This window comes from Haliaeetus leucocephalus, unplaced genomic scaffold (genome assembly GCF_000737465.1).
Source record: "Haliaeetus leucocephalus isolate CR32 unplaced genomic scaffold, Haliaeetus_leucocephalus-4.0 Scaffold1, whole genome shotgun sequence".
In the NCBI taxonomy this organism is placed as follows: domain Eukaryota; kingdom Metazoa; phylum Chordata; class Aves; order Accipitriformes; family Accipitridae; genus Haliaeetus; species Haliaeetus leucocephalus.
The window spans coordinates 11,635,485-11,654,392 of record NW_010972437.1 but is presented as its reverse complement, the minus strand read 5'-3'; the positions used below and the strand labels follow the sequence as shown (position 1 = coordinate 11,654,392).

Here is an 18,908-nt window from a genome sequence, read left to right as displayed (position 1 = left end):
TACCCCATGTCTCTATAGTCAGCCTAGGCTGTAAACTTCCAGGTCCCCCTACCATAATGGTACTGAGGTTCACCTTGGGTTACAGTAACTTCTAAAAATAAAAGGAATACCACTGGTGGTTCATTCTGGTAGCCTTCCTCACAAACGGAAGACTGGAATTTAATAAACACAAAGTGACATTTTTCTTTTTTTTCAACTGTCACCAAAGAAGAACAAGGAGAAATATCCTTCTTCGGTCTCCACAGTTAATGCTCTTCTCTATTGTTCCAAGTGTCATTTCTGTTCTGCTCCCTACAGCAACCGTCTCTGTGGTGGGATTGTGATCATTCCTGTGCTCTTTAGAGAATTCACTGTCTTCTTACTTTTTAGTGTGAATGTGAGAGGTTCAGAAGTCTTTATGCTAGTGGCAGTCAGAAATCAAATGTATACATTGGAAAGTTATGTTTGAATACCCTGAAAATGGTTTGTTGGAAGTCAGTTGTTTGTGAATTCATACTGGTTTTGATATTTTCAATCACTGAGTGTTTTCCTTGACACTGCGGCACCTATCATGCCCAGCCTTCCCAGGGTACAGAGCAGGAGAAAATGGATTATGCCCTCAACAATAAAAGGCGAGTCATTCGTCTGGTTCTGCAGTGGGCTGCTTTATATGGAGATTTACTACAAGAAGATGAAGCAGCAATGGCCTTTTTGGAGGTATAAAGGAATCGTTGTATCATTGTACTGAAAAGTACCTACCAAGCAAGATAAGCTGAAAGCCTGTTCCCAGTCTGTAGAATTCTGTTATGAACTAAAGAGAAGTAGGTCATTTCAAAGTGCAAACTCATAACTCTGTTTTCTCGGTTTTAGCTGCAGACAGTATACTACAAGCACTATAACAGTGCTTGAACCATTGTCAGCCTCTGGACCTCTGAAAATATCTGCTGGAGTTGCAGACCCTTTTCAAAGCACTGCATGGGTAGATTGCTTTATAGCAATATATGAATTTGCTTTTTAAAATATTTTCTTGTGAATAGTTCAGAGGCTCTACAGGTTGAACTGGGGGGCTGTTTATGCCTGCCTGAGGTGTGCCAGGAAGGAGCTGGAGGGTTCTCACTCTACAAAACAAAAAATCCTTTCCATTTGAATTAAAGCTGTACTGCAGCTATTGGACCTTAGATCTTTGTCTTCAGAACTCTTCTGATCCCTTAAAATCATTTAATACCTCAGACATTGGTTGTAAGGTCTTTGTGGTAGGTGCCATATCCTTGTATTTCTGAGATAAGATGCACTGCCAATCTCATGTTAAGTCATTGTGATTGCCATTATTATTATTATATATTGTGTTTATGGAACACAATCCCATATATTACTGGTTGAATGGAAGTTCTTGCCACAAAGAGCTTAAAACCGAATCTAAGTTAAGAGCAGAGGGGATTAGAGAGGGGCCTTAAGTACAACAGACATGTAGCAAGCCCACAGGGGAAAGCTTTTAATAATAGACAGACTTTGGAGACAGACATAACATCTTTCATTAGTCCAGAAGTTAAAGAACTAGTTGCAAGCACATAGATCCTTCTTTGGGTCAGTTTTATGTAGGTGCGGCAAGAAGAGGTTTGAGTAGGGTTTAAAAGAGGGTAATATTGTAGAGGACTGGAGTAGCTGAGAGTCAACAACTCAGTAGCAAATGAACCACTAAGGACTACAACAGCAGTGGGTAGAAAAAACTATCATGCCAGATTATTTGTGAATTTTATAGTCTTTGTTCTTGATAATCTGAAAATGCAGTTTTTGCACAAGCAGTCAGTGGTTACACAGTGAGCCCCATCAGGCTTCCCTTCTGCATGTGTAACTCTTGCTCTAGATCAGCTGGATATAAACAAGTAGAAGTAATAGAGGGTTGGGCCCAGCATGTGTTCCTCTATGCAGATTATCATTCTTTATAATCATTAAGCTATCAGATGTCAACTCATAATCCTCTATCCTGAGTACTGCTCATTTACCCGTATAGTTAAAGACTATTCTGTATCATTTACAGGAATTTTATGTATCTGTATCAGATGATACTAGAATGATTGCAGCACTAAAGGAGCAACTTCCAGAGCTAGAGAAAATTGTAAAGCAAGTGTAAGCACAGTTTTTGCTTCTTTCCTCCCCCCTCCCTGTTTCTCAGTAAATAGATGAAGAAAATTTATTGCTTATATCTATTAAAAATCCATTCTATGAATGGCACTCAGTCATACAAGATTGACTGTTTCCATGCAAACTTCTTTGGATTAATTTCTATGGCCCTCTCTTTCCACATCATTCTTGCAAACACCAAACTCTCATTAAAAGGTTGACAGAAGAAATAAGAAATTATGTACACACAATTGAAACTAAACGGGATGCTTATTTCATGCTTACATGGACTTTGTATAGTAATTTCCCTGCCTTGGTCATAGATTAACTGTGGTATCATCTAGTCTTTTTGTATATGCAAACATGAATATGTTGATATTGTAGTTTGACAGGTGGTCCATGTTCTGTAGGTGATTTTGTACACAAAATCTTCCAGGTAATATTTAATTATATATTCTATGCTTTACCTTTTTATAGTTCTGAAGAACCTAAAGCACCACAAAAGAAGGTAAGATAATTTTTTGTCCATCTTCTAAAGTAAAAGCTTTAGCATAACAAATCCATAAGCATCTTCTCTTTAGTAATCATGGGTATACCAAAACAACACATTGAGAAATAGCTTTTAACAATGTGTCAAATTTTGCATGGCTACTCTTTTCCCTGCCATTGATAAGAGATCTATTGTAGTTCATGTCTACCCCATAATGTTTCTTTTTGCATTAATGTGAATCCTGATGATTCATTTTCAGCACAAAGTTCTTCTGCAGCTGTTCAACACAAGTGATGACAGAACACAGAAACGCCAGCCTATCAGGGGCAGTGACGAAGGTGAGTTCCTTCTTTGCAAAGTTTTCTTGAGCCACCGAGATTTGCAGTAAATTTGTCTCTTTCAAAAAAATGGTCTAAAAATAAACAAAAGTACCTACAGTTTTGAAGCTGGCCTGAAGCAAACTGCTTTTCCTAGCCCAACATTCTCCATCATTGATGTGAAGTGCTTCTGGTCTTTTCCCTTAGTTACTTGTGCTATCAAACACTTTGCTTACTCAGAGGAAGATGTAAAAACCTTTAAAAAAGGGAATGAACAAAACAGATAAGAACCAGTACAGACAGTGTCCATGCAGGTAATGACAGTGCACTAAATAGTGGGTGCTGAAGGTCATGTTTGAGCCTCTGTCTCCCCTACGTAGTTTGAGCTAACATGTATAGCTGTTCCTCTGCAAGATAGGAGTGGAGCAGATAATCACGCCGTGGATCTCTGTCCTGTGGCACACAGCCTAGAAAACAAAATCTGCTTGTTTGCTGTATTGCTATTGTTTGATTCTCTGAAGAGATTAAGGTAAAATTTACAGCAGTGTATCAGAATATCATTTTCAGTTGTACTGGCTCTTCATATTGTCCTTTACTTCAGGCAGGTTAAAAATCCTGAGCTCTGATGATGAGATTTGTTCATTGTAAACAAAGATACATGCCCCTTAAAACTCATAAACCTGAGGATTTCATTGCAGCTGCTAGGGCCAGTCTCTCAATGGTTGTTTTGGTGCATCTTCATCACAGAAAATAGCTTCTGCTTGAAGGTGTTTGATATTAAAGGATAGCCCTTGCTAGTGAACAACAGTAAAAATAAGGGAACAAAATGCAAGGTCATATAGCTGAGAAAGCTGGTGGCATAAATCAAACCAACAGAAGAGCCATTTCAAAGTAACTGCATATGAATAGCAGACTTCCTGCCAGGCATGCAGCTTCTGTTGTCCGTAGCAGTGTTTCTTCTAGGTCTATAAAGAGCAAAACAGTTGCTACTGTCAGGGAAGTACTACTTCTTGTGTCTGTGTGGATAGGCAGTAACTGCCCCCTTCATATGGGTGCACCTTTCTTATTTGTAGGGCAGGCAGCACACTGAACATAGAAAATCCATGGACAGCTATAACCCCAGGGGCTGCTTGGCTTGGCTTGACAGCTGAGCTGAAGGAGTGTTTTGCTAACTCCTTCTGTCTTAAATTCATGTCACTTTGGGCTGCCTTGCTTTTTGCAGGCTAATATACTATCATATTGATTTCTAGGCAGCCAGAGGCCTGGGTTCATGTATTACTCTGTGAGCCAATTTGTACTGTACACTCAAGTGTATTCATATTATTAGGGTATTTTTCTTCATCGTCTACAATAGTCTTGATTCAGCAATTATATACTCGCTTGTAAAAAACAGGTTGCAGTACAGTTTGATTTAAGTTCTGATTGTAACCAAAACTATTTTCAAATCTATTTTGTAAATATGAAAATTATTTTCCTGTAATTAAGAGAGTTTGCAGCCAGTTTTCCTGACTTTTGAAAAGAAGTGTTGATTTAAAATATTATAATGTCTGGAACATAGCAAAGTGCCGGATTAAATTGGCATCCATAAATAATGTAGCAATACTGAAACACTAGTACTTTGTGGTTTACTAAAAGCTCTGGGAAATCAGAGATTTCTGTACTAGAAATTGTAGAACATCTGAGGAATGGGAGGCTATCAAAACTGTAGTGATTTATTGTTGCTTTATTTGTTTCATTTGTGAGGAGTGGTTACTGAAGTGAAAGTAATTTGTACAGTAAAGTCTCTGTGGTTGTTACATGTGGCATACACAGCACAATCTTTTTTTCTGTAGTTCTGTTTAAGGTGTACTGCATAGACCAAACCTATACCACTATCCGGGTGCCAGTGTCTTCCTCTGTGAAGGAAGTGATCAGCGCAGTAGCAGATAAGCTGGGTTCTGGAGAAGGCCTCATCATAGTAAAGATGAGCTCAGGAGGAGGTACTGTATTTGCATCATCTTAAACGCTTCTCACTTACAGTGAAGCAGAATGTTGGGTGGGATTGAAAGACTAATTCAGTCAAGGCTTTTATATCCATGTGCATGTTTGGCTGGTACACAAGTTCTGTCTTAGAGGAAAGTCCTTTTCCTACTGCAGGCGCAGACTGGAGCTCACATGGGAGACAGGAGAAATAGAGAAGCTTGTATATCTGCATGTTACAGAGCAGAGCTACCCCAAATTTCCTTCACTGTAAGACTTGTAAGAGTTTTTTAACAACAGAAATAGGAGGTAAGCATGGATAATGTAAGGCTAGACTTATGAATCAGCAATAGCAGAAAACAACTGCAGTACAGACGTTCCAGTAGTGGTCACTACCATTCTGGCCATTCTGTCCATGCAAACCACTACTGAGCAACTTTGTGCCAAGCCCACTGACCTACTGGTAAAGGATCAGGAGTCAGCCCCCTACTATAGGCTGTGGAAATGGGAGAGTAACTGCAAGGTGAATTCTGCTGGAGAACTGGTGTTGCTGAAGTGCACTGGTAGAGTCTGACTGTGTGGACACACACAGAGCTAATGAGAGCTGTGCTGGAAGGCATTTCTGCAAACAGTGATGCCTGCCAAAACCAGCTCACTTCCTGAGAATTGACACCAGGCGGCTCTACTTTTTGCAGTTGCAGCAATTTTTTATTGTCAGATTTGCTGACAGACAGCGCATGCTGGAAGAGACTGTTTTGTAAGTTACTTCATTATCTTTTCTTTACCTGTGATGTGATGCTCTTTTTGAACTGCTGTAATGAGATTTGAATACAGTTGCATTTCATCACCTCCTTATGCAGTTACTGTCTTCCAAGGCAATTTCTATTAAGAACAGCTCTCCAAATGCTTACAGCTCTGAGAAGAATGGAGTCCCAAATTATGGCTGAATTTTTGCAGGTAGTTTCTAGAGAAGGCAGCACAGGTTCTTGACCTGTCTGTAGAGTTTGGGGCTGGGATTCTAGTCCTGTATGCCAGTTCTGTAGGAGACTGGTTTGGGCTAGCTTGTCACATTTTGTCAATAAAGAAGACCTTGTTGTCATCTATTTTGTATCCTGGACATTGGTTTATTGTGCAAAATTTGTTCCCAGAAGGGTGATCTGTGCAGCTGTTGGATCGGTCCTGCTGTAAATTCTACATATATATAATAATAAACAATCTTTTGTTTCATGTTTACAGAAAAGGTTGTGCTCAAACCTCATGATGTTTCAGTGTTTACAACTCTCAGTGTTAATGGACGGCTGTTTGCTTGCCCACGTGATCAGTTCGATTCATTGGTATGTATGTATGCAGTTCTCAGAAAGTTCAATTCTTCAGTTTATTTGAACGTTTGGCCCTTTTTGCATTATCAATGCTTTAGGTAAAAACTAGTGGAAACATTCACAACAAAGGGCTTGTCATAGTGCTATGGGATGAGCCCTGAAATTAAAAAGAGGTAATGTTATAATTTCCTAAACTAGAGCAGAAATCCATCTGATCCACATGACAGCACTTGATCCCAGTATTCTCTGTGTCACACTGAGCATCTACGAAGAGCTGAATATTGTCACTAAGACATGCAGTAACTCCTGATTACGGAATTATCTCCTCAAGGCCACAGGGATATATTCTTGAAGATAGATGTTAGAAATTAAAGCATTCTGGAGACTTGATTCCAACAGTAAACTCCTTAAAATCTTTTATTTCTCAGGCCCACAAAATACTTTGTCAAAATCTCAGATGATTCTAAGTAGAATCACAGAAAATATTCCTAGTAGAAAGTCTGTTTTTTCTTAAGTAGAATTGTTCATAAGTACTTAGAGTTCATGCAGTAATTCTAACGATCTCCATGGGGTCTGCTTTTATAGAATTTGATTTGACTGTACTTTTTGTTCCTTTTATTTCATTAAAAACAAATGTCATTGCGAAGTCATGTCAGCATGAACTCTATTACTCCTAGCCTTGCTTCAGCCTCCTGTATGCTTTTAACAAGCCACTTAGTATGTATGCCTGATTTCTTTTATAGATATGGTAAAATCTATGCTTTGCTGCTGCTTTCAATTTAGTAACCAGGGAATGCACATCCAGCATACTGCAGTTCCATGCAGAGATACCTCTTGTTCAGTTTATTAAATTCTGGTGTTCCCTTAAGGTTAATTAATCCTGCCAAGTAGATACCCTCATGGGGCATGCTACTCTAAAGCAGGGGTGTTGTGTCAGTACAACTATGCTGGGTACTTTTATATGGCTCTGCATTGTCTGTGTAGACATACCTTTGGCAGCAAATTGTCATGACTTCTGTGCCTTTTCCCCTGTGCTATTTACCATGGATCAAGTACTCGAAATGCTACAGGGAGCTCTAAGATACAGGGCTGCAATGTGCTAGTTTTCATCAACTGGACTGACTTCAGTAGGAATTAGGGAGGAACACTCAGCACCTTTAAAAAGGTTCTCAGCATGTGTAACACAATACATGCCCTTATTAGCTGCATTTTTTCAGAGGTATAAACAAATTGAATAATGTTACAACCTTACCTCCCTCCCAGTTTACTCCTTTCACATTCCAGTTTCTGGCTGCTGCCTGTGCATGTACATTTATTCACAGTACACTTGGCAATTCCCATGTGAAAATTGTTCTGGGTTAGATGAATTTTCAAATATGCAATGAGTTTACATCTAAGTTCTTCTTTCCTAGCCTTGGAAAATATGTGTTTGTTATGGTAACGGCTATGTTGTGTTTGTCTCCAAATAGGGGAAAAAAGCCTTCTTTCAGTCTATGGGCAATTCTCTTTCCACAGATTTCCACAAATTAGGATTTTCTACACAAAACTGCTGTAGTTTTAATTCATACTCTGTCTTAAACTAAAGCAATTTTGTGTTTGTGCGAATTCCAATTCAGAGGAATCTGCAGGCTGTTATAAGATTGATGGCTGTCCTGATTTTTTTCGGATAATACTGTGCTTATATACACTATTTTTTTTTTAATTTTAGATGGGGCTTTAAAGGTAATAATGCCTGTGGTTTAGTTTAATAATTTTTAATTAGTTTGTATTATGGTGATATTTGAAAGACAAGTTTTCCCTAGAGTACAAAGAAAGAACTCATACAGAAGTAAAGCTCCTACTACAGTCTGTTATTGAAAAAGTGATTTGATGTATTAATCCAGTCAGTCCTTTTTCTATTTGTAATATAATATCCTTATATAAAAGGGGATTAATTTAGTAAGCTCATTTTCGATATTGCAGTATGTAAATATGGTCTGTTAATCTTGCCGACTCTGTTGAGTTTGTACTCAGAAAGGAGCCTGTTGACAATTGCCTGCTCTCTAATTATCTAACAAAGACCCTATGAGAAATTGAGAAATTTGTAAGTGAACTCTACTGCCCTCTCCTGGAAACAATACAATTTTTAAAACGTGGGTTCACAGGAAGCTTTACTGATGTAACACATTTGAATTTGCAAGAGTTGTTCGTTAGTATTTTAGCAGCGCTGGTTCAAACACTTTGACCCTAATATATACAACAGACTACTTCAAATCTGACTTGATCTCAAACCATGTTTAAATCTCTCTTTAATATAAGATTTATAATTGTAGATCACATTTCATTTATATGGTAGTATGGAAGTGTCTTTCAAAATTGTTTTCTACTTGAATGATTTAAAGGATTCTTTCTCATAAGACTGTGTGCATATAATTTTAATTAGCATAGCCAGGAGTTTTGCAATCACAAATAGTGCATCCCTGTATTGTCAAAGACAAAAGTATGAGGCGTATTTTATAAATGATCAGAAGATCTTGCAATCACTGCAGATTTCTGAAGTATGGCAGATGTAATAATTCTCATCATTAGAATCAGTAATTTACAAAAGTATTTGGCTTATGCTTTGTGGCCTAGTTATATGTGTATGTGAAAAAGGAAACTGATAACAAAAGCTTTGCGGAAAGACCTGCACTCCTAAACAAACAGACATGCTTTAGTTAGCACAACATGTATTGAAGTATTTATTTCTGGCTTCAAATTTTAGAACAATGCTAAAAATAACACACTGAGAACAGTCTGTTTTATTTCTTTACAGTGCCTCTGAAGAGCTTTCAGTATTTTCCTGAATATCCTGTGCATAGTGGTTACTGATTTTGCACAGGGCTTCTCATCTCCTAATGCCAGCCTGTGGTTAAAAGCAAATTTCAGTTTTACTATTAGAAACATGCTTAGGGAAGTGGTCACACTGAAAAACATAATCAGAAACATTATGGAAGAAAAGCACCGATTGTGCAATTTAGTATTTCTAAAATATTTTTCTACCATTTTTCCATTTGTAGGCACCATTACCAGAACAAGAAGGACCATCTACTGGTACAGTGGGAACATTCGAACTGATGAGCTCCAAAGACTTAGCACATCAGATGACAATTTATGACTGGGAGCTCTTCAACTGTGTGCATGAGGTATGAGGATCTATCTATTCAGCAGACTAGAATCTGTTAGAAAATGTTTAGCTGTACATTTTAGGTTTGTGCATTATTTGCAAAACTTTCTCTAAGCTTCATTTTCAAAAATAGTACAATAAAGCCACATACAAGTTTTGAAAGTATAATGCATTCTTAATTTTATAGGCAAAATGTAAAAATAAAGTTAAACTTCTCCTGAACATGTGCTGCTTATTGAATTACTTTTGTATGTTTTAAGCTATTAAGTTATTTATACATAGTCTGTGGTTATGCTTTTAGTATGCCTCAGGTATTGTCTACTGGATTTGCAACCTGAATCTTTGTGATCTGTACAGCAATAAACATAAAGTGCAGAGCGGGTTTCAGGCTAGATACTTACTTGGTTATTCTTAGCCTCTTTCCTCTGTCCAAAAGATGAGATTTCTAAAAAAAAAATCCCAAACTGTTTTCTTTTTCCTAGCTGGAATTGATCTATCACACTTTTGGAAGGCACAATTTTAAAAAGACCACAGCAAATCTGGACTTGTTTTTAAGAAGATTTAATGAAATTCAGTTCTGGGTGGTCACTGAGATTTGTCTTTGTTCTCAACTCAGCAAGCGTGTTCAGCTGTTAAAGAAGTATATTAAGATAGCAGCCCAGTAAGTATACAATCATCTGTGAGCTGGAAATGAGGTTCAGTATAATCAATTTGTTGTTATTTTTCTTTTTTATTTTCAGACAGCCACACACAGTAGAGGTTAAAATGTTCTCTATTTGGTAATTCGTTCCATTTCCTTATAGGACTGTACAGAACCTTGTTAATATGTATTCTTCTTTCCTGTCTTACTCTCCATTGCTCCTTGATCTGTGATCTCTTAGGGCCAAGTTTTCACATAAAATTTGTGAGTAAATATATTTCCGTTCATTAGGAGAATCCTTCATTTACCCTTAGATGCATTAGCAAATATTAATATGCAAATCAGTAAATATTAACAAAACTGAGCCTTAATTTTCCTGAGAACAAAAGTATTTCTGGTGCTGTTCAGGAAAGCCGTTCTCAAAATTGCCCCGGGGGGGAAAAACAGGAGGGGTGAGCAAAGAGAAGTAGTATGGAGATGACAAGGCTCATGTTACCTTCAGTCTGTTTGGTGTATTTTTCTAATACTTTTGTTTAAAAATGCAACACCGAAATGTCCTTTTTTGTTACTAACTGCTGGGTCTGATGTTTAATAGCAGGCAATTCTTGCTGTCTTCTTTTATTCATATTAAAACTTAAACTCTTTGGAGCCTTCATGCCAAAGATGTCAGCCTTGACTCCTTATCACTGAACTCAAGGGCAAGGTTGAGGCTGACTTCACAGGGAGCAGGGGCATGCCCCTGCCCTGCATAGCTACAGTTTTTTATCACTGTTACCCTCTTCCTTCCTTTCCAGTTCGTGGTGTATTTATCATATTCATTGCTGTCTGAACATTTTGCTGAGGTGTGCAGTGAGAAACTGTCTGTTCAAGTGTTTGTCTATGACTTTGGGAATTGTGACTAGAGGCCTTTAGGCAGTCTTACCAAAAAAGAAGTTATTACTTGCAGTTAAACCATGAGTTTTAACTTTTTTGCATTGTTAAATGTAGTTGTGTGAAGGAAGAGATTACTATTACAGCTGTGATGCCACCCTCCTTCCAATTAATAATGCCACATAGCTGAAATCAGTGTTCATATCGAAACTCTGCATCAGCATGCCTCCCTCCTCGGGGAAGGGCTCCGTTCTGCAAAGTACCAACTTCCTTCTGGGAACTGCTTTGGGCCCTCCAGTCGGATTACGGTTGGTCGAAGACAAAGATTTTCAAAATCTAGTGGTGGGTGTGCAGGATGAGGTTTATATTCAGAACAGAGGACAGAATTTACCTCTTTAGTTTCTAAAAATATATATACCGCATATTCCATTATCTCATTCTGCAGAGCAAAACTGGGAAGCAAGCTGCCGGTCTGGCGGGCTGTGTCCAGGAGAGGGCAGTGGCATCCACACACAGACACGTCGGGGTCTTTTCTAAACTCAGAGGCATGAAATGGGAAAATGTTGAAATGTGGTAAATTAAGATACAATAGTAATTTCCATAAACACTTGAAATCAAGTATCCTAAAAATTACAGTTAAATATCTTCTTAATAAACCTCCCTAGCCTGTGGGTTCCTCAGTGTCATGGGTTTAATCCTATGCTATTTACAACAGCTTGACAACCTCCTGTTTACTTCCATGTTTCTGGTATCACTACAATGCTAAAAATAAATAGCTAAAAGCGGTCTGCTCTGCTGAGTCCTCTTTGTCTCCTAAAAGCAGAGAAATCCAAAACACATGATTTTCCTCCGTACAAACTAAGCGGGCAGGTTTAATTGCAGCCGCTGGAAAGGGACTGGGAAGTTTTGCCAGGCTGCTGCCCTCTGTGCAGTGCTGCCATGGTAACAGGTGCTACAGCATGCGGTAAAACAAACACAAAGTGCACCGAAGTTAGAGGGGAGAAAAAGCCAAGGAATTGGATCAAAAGATGTGGGCCCAGGCCTTGAAGCAGTACCTTTGAGGAAGTTTTCCTTGTGAAGATCCTTGAGACCTAATGAGAACTTTACCCTACCTAGAAGTGCTAGACTCATTAGAAAAGTGTTCGGGGAGAACAGCTCAGTGCTGCGCTATTAATCTTAGGCATGACTGGTGGTAACGAGATGCCTTGCACGTACCAATTTTCAAAGATAACTGAGAACCCTGTTTCAATTCTGCGACAGGGGGCTCAGACACCATTGCAGAAGGCACATCATTTTGTGTCTGCCACCCCACGCACCCTGTGATGTGTGCTCCCTGTCTGTGTGGGCAAGCGCAAGGCCGAGTGCTGGCTCCAAGTGCTGTGCACATGTGCTTTCAGTTCCAGGAGCCGTTGTTGCCTCTGCATCTGCTGGGAAAGGATGTAGAGGTTACCAGGTTCATCTCTTTTCTCCTGCCATTGTAGGATTAAACTTTCAAACAAAGGGGAGAAGCAAACTGTATTTCCTACAGTGAGTTCTTCCCTTACTAATTGTATTAGAAAGGCCTTCTAGGATGTAGTTGCACATACTCTTATGGATATCCACAAACCCAGTTTGTATATATGTTGGAGACAAGAGTGTGTGCCTATGTGTGTGTTCACAACTCATACTAACAGGAAGATTTTTCCAATACTGTCCATTCTGGGAGGCAGAGTGACCTCTGCTCCGAGCACACTGGTGCTTTGGAGGACCCACTTTCCGACTTTTCACATGCAGCATATATGCAGTGGAGCCATGCAGCACTATTTCTACTGCCTTACGGTGGTCTTCCCTCTAGGGAAGAGGTTATCACTGACAGCCTATCCTGGCTGCTTTTCATGCTTATCCACTCCCTGGCCTGCTGTAGTCAGAGTAAGTTGGGGTGGCTTTAGCATTTCAGCTTATCTTTGCTAACCTTGCTCACTGTCCTTAATCTGATGTGGGAGAATTTGTATAAGCAGCTCTGCCAGAAGATCTGAGGGGGCAGCAGTCTCCAACAGACAGACCATCTGATAGGAGAGATCGTTTTTTCATGCACTCACACAGTGAAGACACGAGTGAGGCCCAGATCTAAAGGACTCACCCACTCAGTACATCGAGTCTGGTGAAATGGAGGGACAGAAAGAACAGAATAACAATAGGGTGATGTGGCAGTTATGGACTCGGACAGTAGGATGTGATGATTGCACTAATTTCGTCTGGAACTGAGGATACCTCGGAGGAGCTAAGAGCTTCAGCGATGAATAAAAAAACCTGTCTGAGAATCATAGCTTGAATCTTGTGAAAGTTTTCTTGGTAAGCAGCAAAAGAGGCAGATACTGAGGTCCTGAAATCAGATGTTGGCAAATCAGTTGTGAAAAATAGCAAATTATTTGAAGAACCTAGTGAGACACAGATTTACGAGATACAGGCTTTTTTCTCTCTCTTCCCTTCCCATTGAGGCAATGAGCCACCTGATGCAGTCCCAGCTGAGCAGCTGTGTGGGCTGTTCCTGTCAGATTGCGTCTACTCCTGCATTGGATCTTCCATAATACTCAGTTACATGTTCCAGTTTTTCCCTGACTGATAACAAAAGTTCTTCTTTGCATTAGGGTTGTAGTGTGACCTAGAGCTCCTAGTGCCCAGGACCTCTTCAATGATGCTCGTAACAAATGGCAGTTCTTTGCCTGAAACATATTAAAGAGTTTCAGAATCTACAAGTACTGGTTAGAAATCATATACAGCAAGAGACGTCACTGGCACACAGGCATGTCTAGTCAGCTGGTCTTCTACCTTTAAAAAGACTCAGTGCCCCTGTAAACTGCGATGAAGATTATCTAAGGACAGCTTCCAGCATTCAGTAGCTGTTCAGAAGCTGTCAGCAAGTTCTGCAGCAAATGAGGTTGTAAACCAGTTGCTTCCACTGTTTCTGGTATTCTCTGGGACTAAATTGAGCCCAGCTTCAGGACTGTGTTTCTGGGTGGGGAGGAACTTCAAAGACTCCTTTAATGTCCTTGCAGAAGCTGGCATGCAGTGAAGTGGAAGTAGGAGGTCATTTTAGGAGGGAGGGGAAAGGAGCCTCCAGAGTGTGGTGAATTACTCACACATTGGTGAAGTGGTGTGCCACAGGCATGCTGGCCAGGGCTGCCCAAATTCAGTCACATCTATGCTAGATGCCTAGGTTCAGGTCTCTTCAGGATGTCATGTGTACTTCTGCCCTGATACATAAAAATTAAAACCTGGCTCTTTGTGTTTCAGCTGTAAAGAATACAAAAATCTGAATTCCTTTTTCGCTATTATTATGGGACTTAGTAATGTTGCTGTGAGCCGTCTCTCATTAACATGGGAGGTAAGTCTTAGCTAAAATCCAAGTCCAAGAAGTTTGACTGGGATTTATGCTTTTAGTTAGCAAAAACATGACTTGGGCCTTTATTATTGATAACATTAGATCTACTAATTCAGCTCCTGAGCAGAAGCCTTTAGCTAAGGCTGACAATTTTTATTAGTAAGGCAGTGTACCCATAGATGTGTTGAATACTCATAAGCAGTTAAGGAAAGTAACAGCAGCAGCTTCTGTTGATGAGCTAAACTGCCCAACAGAATGAGTTAGCCAGTTAACCTCTTACATCAGCCCATCCTCTGTTTGACTTTACTGATCATTTAGTGAGATTACTGTATAGACACTTCTCTAAAATCCATCCTCTGTTTATACATATTATTTTCTGATCTCCATATGGACTCTGTTGCCCTATTAAAATGTGGGTTTGTCCTAACCAGTTCTGGTTTTCTCTCTGACATGCATTCCCCTGCTTACTATCAGTTTGGTCTTCATTCTCAGAGCTTCCACCGTTTTCTGTGGCTTTGCTCTTTTGTATGTGAGTATATGAAAAGGCTACAATGTCCAGCAGGGTGAGATGGTAAGCACATGTAACCACTAAGAACATACTGGTTGTCAAAAGCAGTGCAGATTTGAATGTACATGTATTTTGTTCATTAGAAATTCAAAATAGCATGACTAAGGTCATTGATGCAACTGTGACCAAAATTTGAACACCTTTTAAAAAGTGCTCTGAAATATGAGATCAGACTAACACATCTGAGAAGACACCAGTCCGATTTTCAAAAGTACATGTTGCAAGTGGTATATACAATCGGTGCTAAAGGCAAAGATTTGCAGAGCAGTTTCTCAAAATAATGACCCTTCATTTGTGGCTCCTGAGGGGAATAGTTGGGAGAGCTGAGACAGTACAGGAGTAGTATGAAGAGAGAACAGGGAATTGAATGTATATACTACATACAGCAATCTGAAATGGGCACAGGGTCTGAGCTGGAGAGGCACAGATGTACGTGTGGGGTATGAACTTGAGCTCAGGGAAATGTTATGACACTCTGGTTCTGTAGGGCAGTTGGTTTATAAAGAGAATCTCTGCAGCTTGATTTTTAGCCAGTTATATATACAGAATATATTTTTTAAAAAAAATCAAGACCTGATTTTTGCTATATTGTCATGCATTTACATTAGTTGCATGCACAAATTAGATATTTGCAGGTGCAAATGTCCAATTATAGCACTTATTTCACAAATACCTAATCTGCATGCATATGCAAACTAGGCACACAGTTGTTCACACACATCATTAAAAATTAGGCCCTTGCTGTGGCACAGGGTAAATATCTTGCTAGGGTACACACTCCAAATGGAGGAAGTATTGCAAAAAATCATTTGTGCACTATAAAGTCTCTATTAATTTTTAATGTTACCCACTGCCAGTAGTAGTCTGATTTAATCAGCAAATATAAAGAAATTTCTTATTAAAACTAGAAAGCTGACATATTCTGAGTGTGCATAAAACATTACTGTGATCTCTGAAATTAATTTATAACATATCTTATACTTTTTATAGTAAAATTATTTAATATGTATAACATAACATGACGAGGAAAGAAAATATTTAGTAAAGCCCATCAACTGACCATGATTTATTTGTGTATGTATTGTGAAAAACTATTTATTAATTTATACCCCAGAAAGCGGTAGAGGCCCTTGGCTGCTGGGCACATAAAGAATTAGAGCAATAGTTGGTGATTCATCAGCATGAACAAAAAAAACTCCTGGAAATGCCCAGGCATGGATTTGAATGTTGCAAGGGCAGTTCATCATAGGTATGAATAATTAAGCTGAGCTACCCCTACGCAAGCTATGTGTAAATTTTATTTTCAGATAGACTGTAATCAGAAATGTCCCGAAACCATTGACTTGAACTTTCACTTACATTCTGAATTCAGTGATTGTGATGTGAGCCAAACAAAAACCTGCATCTAAACATCCAAAAGGAGTAAATTCAAGTTGGGGTTTAAATCAGATTCCAGGTTTCATGGCTGGTCCCGTCTCTATTTATAATCTGGTTGCTAGGAGACATGTTGTATTTTAGATTAGCACATTGTTAGACATATCTGGCAAAAAAGAACACTTTCCTGACTTAGGGCGTTGTAGAAGGAACTAGCATTTACAGTAAAATTACCACACAAATTGGATTTAATTAAGGTTTGCTATTTTTGTTTTTATTAACAGAAACTTCCAAGCAAGTTCAAGAAGATCTATGCAGAGTTTGAAAGCTTAATGGTGAATAGCAATAGATCCCTTATTCTATGCACAATCTGAGCTAATTCAGTTTCTGAGTAACTGATTTGAATTCCTTGATTCAGAACATTTTATATGTCCTTGTTTGACTTTAAGAAGTTTATGATCCCATTTTAGAGCTGCTAAAACAAGTATGTATGACTAATAAATTATACTCTTAGGAACCTACTCTGAGAGAACTTATGTACCACTCAAAATTAATCTGGGAACTCAGAAAAGCTTTATCACATGTTTTCCGATAGTACATATGGGAAATTGTATTTTCCAGCCTGGATCTTTCCAGGCAATACATTTTAGTATTACAACATATGCAAAACTGGATCTGCAGCTGCAAGGAGGGAGGAAAAATGTGTGGTTTCTTTTATGAACAATTTTTTTGTAATCATATCTTACCTTGCTATTTGGCATGAAAAATGTTTGTGTTTAGCAGCTGCATTCTCATCACGTAAGCTGTATGGGAGAATGATAAAAGGTGTCTTAGTTTGCAGATGCACTTTTAGAGCCACAGGAGAAAATAATTATTTTAATAAATTCCATGACATCTAAATGAATGCATACAGTGTGTCAATATATATAATAATACATGTTAGTAATTATTTGATTTCTCTTTTTTTTCTTAAGGATCCATCAAGAAACCATAGGGCCTACAGACTAACTGTAGCTAAATTGGACCCTCCAATAATTCCTTTCATGCCACTACTTATAAAAGGTAAGCTTGGATGTTACCAGAATTCTTAACTTGAAAGCTATTTGTCAAATATTTGAAGAATAAGAATAGCAGCAAGAAAAAGCAAAAATCAGTCTCGGTGTGAGGTGTGATCTTTTTCCATTGTAAAAAGCATGACACAGAGACAAGAAAAACTGCTTTGGTACATCTGAATATCATACCTCAATTTTTCTAGTCTCAGAAATGCTGCAAATTAAAACCTAAATGTTTTACTTCTATAGCTGCTTTGATTTTTGTAAGGGATAGATAAAATGTTCTGCTGTTTTGCATGGCCATGATTCAGTATGTGGCTTTTATTTCTATACAGACATGACGTTTACTCATGAGGGAAACAAGACATTCACTGACAATCTAGTAAACTTCGAAAAAATGGTATGTATGACATATTTGAAATGAAAAATTAAAAACACCTCCCTATTCATCTCTTCAAGAGTAAACTTCTCAACAATGACTTCGAGGGCTAGAGAAAGTGAAGGCAGGACCAAGAGCCAGCAAAAATAGTCTTCATTGTGCACAGCACCTGGGACCTCTGGGTTTCTGGAAAACCTCACAGAGGTGGAGAAGCAATTGCCCACTGAGCCGTGCACAGCCAAAATGTTTCCTAGGAGAGGCAGCAGCAGTGACAGGAAGCAGAGCTGTTAGAGACAATATTTAACAGCCAGTTTGGGACCAAGCTGTGATTTTAACTGCTGTTCCTTCAAACAGGACTGAACTGCCTGAGGCTGGGATAGTTCTTCATTGCTCCTCAGAGAATGAAAGGAGCTTTAATACAGAACGTGCACAACATCTTATTTTCTTCTTTCCTTTAACAAGTGAAAGGAGACTTCTGTGACTTGATTGCTTTCATATTAGGAAGGGGGATCAATGATAAAAGGTTAGATTATGCTCAGATTTGATTTATTTTAAATCCTGCACCTAAGCTCTTATTTCAAACACGGTTGTCAAAAACTGCAGACAGGCAACTTCCTGTGGGAGAAATCTCAACTGAAACTTAAGTTTCTCAGCAGTGAAAAGCAGTTTTCTTGGTTGCTAAGGCTGTGTTCTTAATTGATGTGGTTGATGACACCTACATCTGAGAACCAGGGTTAGCCAAGTCCATCTATGAGCCGCTGCACTGCAAGACCAAACCTGACTTACTGTTTCTGCAGTAAAGCTCCATTCAGCAGCCACGCTAGAGTGTATCTACTCTGGCACCTGTATCTGCTTGTTCTTAGTACTACAGTAACCAGAACCACTCCATGGTCATTTCCTCTGCACTACAGAGGAGCTTGTCTTACCTGCTGAGAACTGATACCGCGGAAGGGAAGAGAGGAGGACTTTCAGCTCCTTAGAAAACTTCACAGAAAAGTCATCACCATTCTAAGTGAATTCTTCCTTAGATTTTAGTCTGTAGCTTCCGGACAGCCTCTGTCCTAGGGTGAAAATACCTCTCCACTAAGCTGAGGCTTTTTTGTGAGCAAATGGTAGTGCTAATGCCTGAGTAAGGGCCTGACCTCACTTCGCAATAATGACATTCTGTAATTGCATACACAGACTGTGGTGCCATCTCCTTCCAAAGGCCTTGAGCCTTCTACCTGCAGAAAAGGACTTTTTCCTGGACTGCTTGTTCTACTTAGATAGATAAATATATTTATTTTAGTATAGATAGTAAATATTTGGGGGAACACAAAGGGATCTCAGACTTG

The 18,908-nt window shown here is 39.0% G+C and overlaps 1 protein-coding gene across 3 annotated transcripts in view; it reads left to right on the top strand.

Moving 5' to 3' along the window:
• Positions 1-18,908, top strand: part of RAPGEF4 (Rap guanine nucleotide exchange factor (GEF) 4) — a 158,151-nt gene that overhangs the window by 128,795 nt on the left and 10,448 nt on the right. For all 3 annotated transcript variants that reach the window (XM_010566634.1, XM_010566627.1, XM_010566619.1), the window contains 12 exons: positions 546-696; positions 2,018-2,106; positions 2,578-2,608; positions 2,850-2,928; positions 4,740-4,886; positions 6,103-6,200; positions 9,224-9,349; positions 9,813-9,991; positions 14,114-14,204; positions 16,428-16,478; positions 17,118-17,205; positions 17,531-17,595. In XM_010566634.1, coding sequence (XP_010564936.1) covers positions 546-696; positions 2,018-2,106; positions 2,578-2,608; positions 2,850-2,928; positions 4,740-4,886; positions 6,103-6,200; positions 9,224-9,349; positions 9,813-9,991; positions 14,114-14,204; positions 16,428-16,478; positions 17,118-17,205; positions 17,531-17,595 — 1,195 coding nt within the window. The remainder of the gene's footprint in view (positions 1-545; positions 697-2,017; positions 2,107-2,577; positions 2,609-2,849; positions 2,929-4,739; positions 4,887-6,102; positions 6,201-9,223; positions 9,350-9,812; positions 9,992-14,113; positions 14,205-16,427; positions 16,479-17,117; positions 17,206-17,530; positions 17,596-18,908) is intronic.